Genomic DNA, 10380 nt, shown 5'->3' on the forward strand with positions numbered 1-10380 from the left:
TGAGGAAGAAAAATACAAGATAGATCACGATGGTGACAGTCCACATGGAGGTGTGTGGCTGCTGGATGTGTGTGTAGTGGGGAGATACTTCAGTGTTGGTTACTGCAGTTTCTTCCTGGAGCAGGGATGTAGCCTGGCCCCTGGCCCAAATATGATGCTTTGTGTCCTAGAATACTGTAAACTTCTAAATCACACTAAGTGAAGTTCAGCAGAGACTGAGCAGAGATGTGATGACTTTAAATATGTAGAATGCTGTTAAAAAGAGAACAAATTATTCTGTCTACTGGAGATAGAACAAAAAGAGACCTTTAAGTTGCAGAAAAAGGCTTTATGACAGCTCTCTAATGACAAGGATAATTAAATGGTCCATTAAGCTCATTTGGTCCATGTGATTATCACTGCACACCAGTAAATCTGACTGGGAAGGGTTCAACTTGCCTGGAAGCAGGATTCTGGAAATGCGGGGTCCTCTTCCCCCCCATCAAAGATCCCGGCTTTTTCCCAGGGCACCAGCTGGTTTTGACTGAGGGAACAGAGGAGCAGGATCACCTCGCTGCAGAAAAAAGAGGTTTGAAGATTCACACAGTGTGACCGGGGTCAGGGTCAGATCACCGAGAGCGCAAGCTGGTTCAGTCCCTTTGGGTCAGTGCATCACTGGGCGGTTCAGAGATGAGGACTGGTACATTTCTCCTGGGGAACGCCATGAAGGCGCTAACCCAGGGCTGTCTAAAGTGCAGAAAGCCCCTGGCAGCTGCAGTGCAGCCCATGGGCCGGGCCGTCCCGCTCCCTCCCCGTGCCCGCCCCTCTCCGCCCCGCCCGCCATTTTCGTCCCACGGGAAGGGCGAGCCTGGAGCCCATGGCAACGCCGGGCCGGGGAGCCGGAACAGGCGGAGGAGGGAACTGCTCCTGGCGTCAGCGGCCGGCTACCCGCTGTCTATGCTGCGAGGGGCCGCGGAGCCCCGCTCCGGCCGGTGAGACTGCTCCGCCCGCCCCTCTCCGCCTGCTCCTTCCCCTCCCCGGGGCGGGGAGCGGCTGTGTGGCGCGGGGCGGGATGGGCTCTCCCGAACTCCCGGCTCTGTGGCACGGGGCTCCGCCGGGATCCACACGCTGTACCAGGGAGCTCATTATCCGCCAAAAACTCGGGGAAAGGCGGCGAGGGGCGCTGGCTGGCGGGCTCTGCCCCTGCCCTGGGCCTGGCAGCTCCGCCTCCGCCCCGGCGGGATGGGCCGGGATGGGCCGGGATGGGCCGGGATGGGCCCGCCGCCCTGGAGCTGCGGCCAAAGCCGAGCTGCACGCGATTGGGTTTGTGTGTTAAAGGAACATCACAACACCTCAATTGTGCCTTGCCCCTGTTCCGAGCCATAGCCTTCCTCACTTCATCTCTTAGAGTGAATTTTGGGCAGGCACCGGTCTTAAAGTGCTTACTAAAGTCTTTCGACTAAGTTTTCTCTCAGAACATTGAACGAATGTTTGATAACAGATTTTGGTAAAAAAACAAAAAACAAAAMAAAAAAAAAAACAAAAAAAAAAAACAACCCTGCTCTAAAATTATGGAGCCTGTCCTTTGCTTTGAACATCACTGTATTTTTTTACAGAATTGCTGTTAAGAGCTGTTTTCTGAGCTTCAGTCCCAGGCTGCTGCCTTTGTCTTGTGCCAAGAAGCCAATGCGACCACCCATCCTCCATGCAGTGGTATACAGAGGGAGGCGGGAGACAAAATTCTTTCTGCTGCTGGGCCTTGTTTGCCTTTTCTCTGGATTAAGAAAAAAGGAAAATTACGTTGAACTTGCTGTACTGAAACGTTGTGTTAAACACATTAGTACTTCGCCAAGTAGTGTAATCAGCCAGACCTGCCTGTGATGTTGTCACTGGGCTGTAGTCTGTAACCCTTACTTGGTATGAAATTACTTCCTTGGGAAATAATTGTGTCCCGGTGGTATTGTTTAAAATAAGCTAAACAACTCAGACCTCAAAACATAGTTAGATGTTTTCGAAATATTATTTGGAAACATGAACTACACGACATCCTGAGGCCCTTTCCAGCCGAATTATTCTTTGTTTCTATGCTGCTGCTGTTCATTTGAACAGTGTTTTGCACGATGGAGTTGTGGGTTTTAAGCTTCCTAGGCTTTGTTCCGGGCAGTGATGCAGCCTGCTGAGCTGGGGAGGTGGAGATGGGGTGAGACATTGGCACAGGATCCAGTGGTGTGTTACAGCATACACAGGGTGTGTTACTGTCAGCCTGGAGTAGTGAGACAAGTCCAGTCTCCACTCCTTTGTGGGGCAACCCCTAATCTGCCTGAGCTCTAGCACGCTACAGATTACATGAAAATAAGCACTAGCAAACTGCAGAGGCTGTTTTTAATTGTATCTGGTGCTTTTGTACAAATATCACAAACATGTTCATGCAATATCTCTTATATATTCTTTAGTTTTTCTTTTACCACAAATTGTGTAATGGTGTTAACTGCTACTACCATTTCTTCTCCACAGGTGGAGGAGCTGAGGCACTAATACCTTGAGACCTTCAGTTTTATGCTTTCTCGACTTGCTAAACAGTAACCCAACTCTTCGGGACTTCTAAGGGTGTGAAATGTAACCAGTGTTAGTGCGTTTTGGTACCGGAATTATGACTGCTGTAGAAGGTGAATACGAATTGGTTTAGATTCCTTTCATACTTGGCTATCTGAAATTTGTAAGTTTTGTCAAGGTACCAAGATGTTGCAAGGGGTTTGGTTATGTAATTCTCATTGTTTTCAGTCATGTAGTTAATCAGTGGAAAATCAGTGGAAAGGCCTTAAGGGCGGTCACAGGTTTTTTGATTCCATGGCCTGGTGACAGAAGATTTTTTTTTTTTTGCCCTACTGCTTCTGCATTTAGAGTTTGATTCTCTGCCACGGATGTCAAGTCTGATATTTCTTTGCTTCATCACGTATTTTCTATCTCTTAAATGTTCCTAAGTTAAGCAATGGACTAATGCCCTTTTATTACTCCTCACTAGTTGTCAAGAAGAAGCAAAATTATACTAGTGTGCATGAAGCAGTGAAAGCTGGGGATGTAGAACAGCTTGCATCAATGATAAAAAGTGGAGCCAGTATTAATGAGGTGGATGAAGTCCACCGATTCACACCCTTGCAGTGTGCTGCCCACTCTGGAAGTCTGGAGGTAAAACATTACCTTAGTGTGTAGACATAGCTGGGCTTTTGTAAGTCTATATTTTCCTCTTTGAGAGAGGCTGAACATTGCTTTGATCAGACTGAGTCAATAATCTCTGCCTTTTTTTTTCATTAAATATATTCACCACGACTAGAAGTACAGGATTTTAGATTTTAATTTTTTCTTTCTGAAGCCCTAGGCGATTTACCTAACAAACTTTGCCATATTTTACAAAATCATTTATCTTCTTACTCTGAGGAAAATGTGTGTTATGGCTTCCCTTTTAGACTCGTGACCTTATTTTGTCTCTGTTGTTTTCCCCCTTCTCTTGAGACACCTAGAAAATCCTCTAGGATGTGTAAAACGTTCTGAAGGTGACTGAAACAGGTGAGAAGTGACACAAAAACATGTTCATTCTGATTACCAATGTCCCATGCCTCATTCTCTATAGAAGTAATCCTAATACATTTATTTTAATAAATGAAAATGTTGAATAATGATGTAGAAATCAGTAGGTGCTTGCATCAATGTTTTGAACTTTCAGAAGGATTGAACTGCTGTTTTCAGCACAATATTGACCTTCTTGCAGCCTCTATTGTTCATGGCATTCTAACCTTAAAGCAGCAAGGCCATTCATGTCCCAAAAGAAAACAGGTGAAATTCTTGCTAAACTCTCTTGCTAAGTGCACACACTTGCTAAGTGCAGTGCTGCTTCTGCAATGTGGAGATGCTGTCAAGAAAATGCTAATCATCATGCCAGCCCCAAAAACCGATTGCTTACCTGCCCTTTTCTGCCTCTAAAAGTTCTGCCATTTTTCATTTAACTCTCCTACTTTGCAATCAGTATGTCGCACTTTATTGAATTATCTGTCATCTATTTGTCACTAAGCTCCTTGGCAGAAATAGTGGAGGAACCAGCCATAAGATGACCTGAAAGAAGATAATAAATCATAATAACATACAATAAAAACTTTTAACTTTCCCTCTAGCTGTCTTTGGATAATTCATAAAGTTTTCCATTGCAAGCAGTGATATGTGCTGGAAAAAGGTGGATAAAACAAAACTAGGCCATGGAAGGATGAGAAGAGAGATGGGATTACATGTGCCTAAGATGCCTAATAAATGAAATGAGGTTTTAAATTTAGTACATGATATTTTTCCTGCTAGTAATTTTAGCTGGAATTCATGTGAACATGTTTACCTTGTTTTTTCCAATACTTTTCACCTCATGCCATGTGAATACTCTCACAGATAAAATTTTAAATCTGGAAGAGTCAAATGAAGAAATCATACTGTAACATCGATGCTAGGATCTGAATTAGTTGGTTATTTGCACATTTTGTACCCTTGGGTGAAACCTGGAAACTATAACTTACCTGTAACTTCCTAATTCACAAATAACTGTTTAAGGCATGCTCTGGGGTCTCATATTTCCATAAGGAAGTATATTCCAATACTGTTTTGAAATACAACTTTGAGGGATAAATTCTAGTTGAAATGTGCCTCAGAGACATGATGTGAATAGTTAAATAAAAAGCACTTTGGTTTTGTTGAGCAGTGCCTTCACTGGTTGCTCTGGCATGGAGCTGACAGCACACAAGTGACAGTCCGAGGCTGGACAGCAGCTCACCTCGCGGCCATCCGAGGGCAGGATGCCTGCATGCAGGTACTGGAAACATTTTCTCTCAAGCAAAAGTGAGTAGGGGAGGCTTTAATTCTGGACAAAATCATTATGAAGATCAGCTGTGGGAGCTCCTAAGGGTTATGAGTAGCTCATCTTGGTGTCTTGACATCTGGAATTAAGTCAGTTATTTTCAACCCAGAGCTCTCATTTGCGCTGTCAATGCAAACAGATCCATTTTGTGCAATACCAGGCCCCTGAGGTCAGCCCAGAGTTATCCTGCTGGTCATAAGCCATTCTGCTGGGAAATGTTTTCTTGTTCACTTTTTCACAAGTTTATTTCACTTGTGAATTGAACTTGTGCTTTCTTTCAGGCTTTGTTATTGAACGGAGCGGATGCAGCAGCTCAGGATGAGCGTGGGTGCACGGCCGCACACCTGGCTGCAGCCCACGGGCACTCCTACACCCTGCAGACCTTGCTGCGGGCGGGGGCGGTGAGACACCTGCCTGCAGTCCCACTGCAGAGCCACAGCCCGGCAACTTTTCCCAAGCAAAACCCTCCCTAGCTTAAACTGAGATTTAGGGTGATAGATTAATTACTGTGGGTGAATTTATTTCTAGGGTAAATTTCCAGTTTTTAAATTGTGATACACGTTTAGAGAAATGATAAAAAAAGTCTACAGAGAATCAATAATGTGAGTAAATCACATGCCACTGAGGATGCAATTAAATGAAGATAARGTACTGGGGTGGTGGTAATTTTTCACAGTAGTACGAATCTTTAATAAAGGAGACATAAACTTAAAAAAAGAAAATTAATCCATATGCATATTTAAGGAATAATGACCAATGCAGGTCATTATGATGATAAAAACATGTCTAAAAATGTACCTTTTATATTTGTGTTAATTAAAAGCAAGAACCAGTAAAAAGTACCTGTCTTGGAATGGGAGCTGCATATAATGCATGAACTTTGAAAATATTATTTGGTTTGATTGAAATTATTTAAAACAATGAACAGCTGATTCCCATATATAAAATGGTCTTGTGTCTAAGATCCAGAAGTGAATGAATTTACCTGCTGTTTCATTTTAGAATGTGAATGTTTCGGATAGGAATGACTGGAAACCTGTTCATTATGCTGCTTTTCATGGTCGATTGGGGTGTTTGCAGYTTCTTGTTCGATGGGGAGCATGTGTAGATGATGTGGATAACAATGGAAACCTTCCAGGTATATCAGGATAAATCATATGGTTTTAAACCTTTGCTTTACAGTTGTTGTGAAATGTGATAATTGAGCATATTATAAACAGCAGCATTTTTTATTTGATTCCATGCAATCAATATTTATATATAGTCCATTTTTCTAATGATGGGAGGTTTATAAAATCCAAAGTATTGCTCTGTTGGTATCCCATTCACCTCCTGCTGCTGCTAGCATGTATGAGAGCTCACAAGTGCTGGGATGGGAAGCAGGCTAAGCCTGGTTGGGACCAGGTGAGCAGCATCTCCTGTGTGTGAAATGAAGCTCCTGTGCCAGTGGAGGTCACAAGAGAAGGGTCGGTGGAGGGGAAGGCAATTTCAGCTGCTATGTGTTACTTTTTGAATTTGTGCCAGCGTTACAAGGTTTTGGTATCCCACTGTTTCTTAAGTGATTCTGTAAAACACTTGTTCTCATTTTCCTGTGGTTTCTTTGTCTTGATTTCTGGAATACTGTTTTTTTTCTGGCTTATCTGTAATTTCATAAATATCAGTGTATTCACTTYAGCACAGAAATTTGGCAGTGATTGTTCCTTGCTTTTTGTATTTTCTCCAGTGTCATTCTCTCTACCATGCCACTGCCTCAATATCCTTTGTAAGGTCAATGGTATTGTTCCTGTCTTGGGTACTCCTTGCACTCTCTCGCTTTTAGCATTTTCCTTCTTATGGTTTGTCACATTATGTGTTCCAAARAGCATAATTTTTTCTTCTATAACTTGTACAGAGTTACCTGTTTGAATCCCTCCTTAAGATCTTTTGCTCTCTATTAAGTACCACTTGCCTAGGAAATGGATAGCTATGCTCTGTTTTGCAAACCTGTGTCTTGTTAAAGGATGTAAGGCTCCTGCATCTCAGCAGGAAATCTGGTGCATTAGCCATAAGGGGTCATGATGTTAGGCACCCTGGTGGCAGCATAGAAGGCAGCTTTATTTGCTTTTGGGAATGCTTCCCTGATAACAGACTTCTGTGGAGAGAGAGCAGATGCCAGCACAGTTCTGCTTAAATGCTCTGTATAAAATGGTTAGTAGAAAACTGTTTTTATTGTGTTGTGGCATCTTGATCTTCCGGGCTTTGTTCTATTTCATTTGATCATATTATCTTCCAAAGGAAAGAGAATATTTTGGAACATGGCCAGTAAAAGATTAGGGGAAGTTCTGTGCAAAACAGCTTGTCATCCGCTGGTGTAGCAGAAATGAACCCAACTTATCTTTACATATTTCAGCTTCAAGATTAGCTGAACAGTGCTATAATTTTTCCTTAAGAGAATACTGGAAGAAATTTTCTGAGGTTGCAGTGCCTGGCACCTAAAACTTAAAACTGGCTGCATCTTTTGTGTATATGTATTGCAGCAAAGGGTCTAACTATCTTTGCTAATTAGAATGCTAATTTTTTGGAAGGAAAAAAATTGTGGCTCATTCAATATACAGAATGGGCTGTGCTTATTAATTTAACATTAGAATTTGTTTTCTCTCTGCATTCATACATGCTTTTAGTGCCCATGAATCAAACCTATTCTATACACTCTTCCCAGACTATTTTTGACTTTTGACTTTGAGAAGTGTGAATAGCATTAGTCTGATTTTGTAAAAGATAAGATGAAACACAGAAGTTGGGATACCAGCACCAACTACCCACTGCCTGTTTATGCCTGAGACGAGGTTTTTCAGTTCTTGGCACTCAGCTGTACATTTTGATGTTACTGTGTTAACATCATGGTACCTTATGACTTAAGTCTCCCATTTGAGTGTGCTCAGCATGCCTGAGGAATGGGATGGTACAGTTACGTGTTGGGCACTTGCTGCTGAGACACACACAGGTTAAAAACCACCTATGAAAAGCTCCTTTAGGTGTGTTCCACAGCATCCCAATGAAACTGCAAAAAGTCTTGAACAGAACACAACTCTTTATTTCCCTTTGCTGTCTTTGCAGAAAATGTGGAACTTTTTTGATAGTTTTCTACACAGGCTAGATTGATAAAATGATATCTGATAAAAAGGTTTCATCCTCTTTGGATGAAGTTTTAYCTCAAAGATTTTAGGAATTTGAAAAGAGATTCATAAGGGTTGAGACAGCTTTTCACTAGCTGACTTGCCATTAGCATGGTACTCTTCTTTTCCCTTCTCCCTAACTAATTTACTGGATAAAATTCAGACAATGGGAAAAACTGTCCTGATTTCAATGAAGCTCAGATTTTGAGCAATCATCTGTACTGAGCTATTGTCATCTTGATATAAAACCAGTATCCATAACCTTTTAGAGCAACGGTGCTTTGGAAAGTTGTGGATGGTTTGCTGTAGAAAACTTGTGTGTGCAAAAAATGATGTGACATGGGTTTTTTTGGGTCCTGGGTACATGAAGATAGCAAGATTCTTACCTGGAGACAAACTAATTATTTTGCCTCTAGAACACTGGCCAGCTTTTACAGAGCATTTTCATGGAGCGATAGCACATAATGATAATGATAATAATAATGATAATGATAATGATAATAATAATAATAATAATAATAATAATAGTAGGCAAGTTCTTCCAATTAATGAAACTAGAGAATATTATTAATGTTAAACAAATCAGCATGTTTTTGGTACCTCTTCCTGTGTTACAGGCCCAGCACTGTAATGGTGTTAAATAAGTAAGCCTCTGCATAGGCTAAAGGTCAGGTGAGGAATGTACCTTCAAATACTKTGTCCAGTAAAGTGCCTATCACTGTTCTCATTTTTTATGAGGGTGTGATGCAACTTGTTTGTGGTGGCACAGTGGAGCCTAAAGCAGGAATTGCCTTAGCTCCTCATCAAGGACACTGCTTGCTGTTCCCCTATAAGGAGTATCCCTGGGAAGCGAGRTCAGGCAGCTGTGAAGACAGAGATCCATGTTCATGGGGGAGGTGAGACCCCAGCAGTGCACTCTGAGCTAGGGCTCTGTGCTCTGTTGGGAGTCTGTTTTGTCTCCTGCAGTCAGCTCTGCCAGCGAATCACCTTTGCACATCCTGTCCTTGACAGCTTTACCTCCTTTGCCAAGAGCTGAACTCTGTCCTGGGTGGGAGTTGCACATCTCCAATTCAGCTGAGGCTGCTCTTCCCCTTGTGTGGTGTTGGATAGCTCACATGCTGGTAGATGACCCAAATCTAACCAGTGGTGTGCATAAGGGCTCTGCTCTAACATGCTTTGTTTCACCTTGTGCTGTAGCACATCTGGCAGCAGTGGAAGGACACTTGCATTGCTTTAAGTTCTTGGTTGGGAAAAAGGCCGATGTTACGCGCGCACTGAAAGCCAGGAATGACCATGGAGAGACTCCAAGGGACTTGGCTGAACGGTTCTATAAAGATAATATTCTGCAATATATTGATAGTGTGGAAAAAGAGGGAGAGCATCCAGAGGCACAGGAAGGTGAGTATGGATCAAGATATGGTTAAAAAAGACATTATGTATAATGCTGTAGAAGTACCCAAAGGTGTACTTGCTATTTCACATCTGTGAAATTAATCTCTTAACTATATGAGATGCCTGTAGCCATAACCAGGACATGTTTARTCACCACAAGAGTGTGGTCAGTGCTGCTGGTTACACAGCTGCAGTTYAGCTGAATAAGATGCCTTAACTGTGTTAACTCTGAAGTGTCCATACCTAAGTTGCTATGAGAGAGGCAAGCCACGAGACATAAATGCCAGCATGTTCAGTAGAACTACTGGCATCTGCTTGGAAATGTGCATTTCATTTTCAGTTTTAGCTTTCCCAGCTCATGATGCTGCTTTCAAAGGGGACTTGTCAGTRCTTAGAGGACTAGTGAGAAGTGGAGTAATCAATGTTAATGATCGGGATGATAAGGGATCCACTCTCCTRCACAAAGGTCAGTAAATATAATCTTGTGTTTTGGCTTGTTACTGTTTGTTGATGGTTTATTTACTTTATTTTTGAAGTGGCTGCTTATCAGATAAACTCAATGAAAAATACATCTTATTTTTTGAGGACTTGGAAAAACAACCCCAAACCCCAAATTTCGTAATGTATGTGTGCATGGTTGTCACTTTAAAAACAATAAAACCAAGCTCAAGTCAAGAAAAAAGAGTTACAATAAAGAGAAACCAGCATCTAAASTGAAASTAAATAGCTCTCACATTTATTTACTTACTGTTTGTATATCACGATCATGTGAGCATTGTTGGAATTAGTCCTGATTTTCAGTGATGGAGAAAGAGATCRGGCCCATGAATTCCAGCTTTGAGTGATAAGCAAAGCTGTATTATAGCTTTAAAATGGTTTTCATTTTCACTTAATTTAGTATTAGTAACCAAAATTTTAGGGTGTTTTTTTTATTAGTAACCAAAATTTTAGGGTGTTTTTTTT

The 10380-nt window shown here is 41.9% G+C and overlaps 1 protein-coding gene across 1 annotated transcript in view; it reads left to right on the top strand.

The window, feature by feature from the left end:
* The first annotated feature begins 2652 nt into the window (after positions 1-2652).
* Positions 2653-10380, top strand: part of ANKRD42 (ankyrin repeat domain 42) — a 15039-nt gene continuing 7311 nt past the window's right edge. The window contains 7 exon segments of the mRNA XM_057364041.1: positions 2653-3165; positions 4715-4822; positions 5152-5287; positions 5290-5342; positions 5873-6008; positions 9223-9423; positions 9758-9883. Of these exon segments, the coding sequence (XP_057220024.1) occupies positions 2977-3165; positions 4715-4822; positions 5152-5287; positions 5290-5342; positions 5873-6008; positions 9223-9423; positions 9758-9883 (949 nt within the window). The 5' untranslated portion in view covers positions 2653-2976.

This window comes from Malurus melanocephalus, unplaced genomic scaffold, assembly GCF_030028575.1.
Source record: "Malurus melanocephalus ecotype Western Australia unplaced genomic scaffold, MMel_1.1 scaffold_34, whole genome shotgun sequence".
NCBI lineage: Eukaryota > Metazoa > Chordata > Aves > Passeriformes > Maluridae > Malurus > Malurus melanocephalus.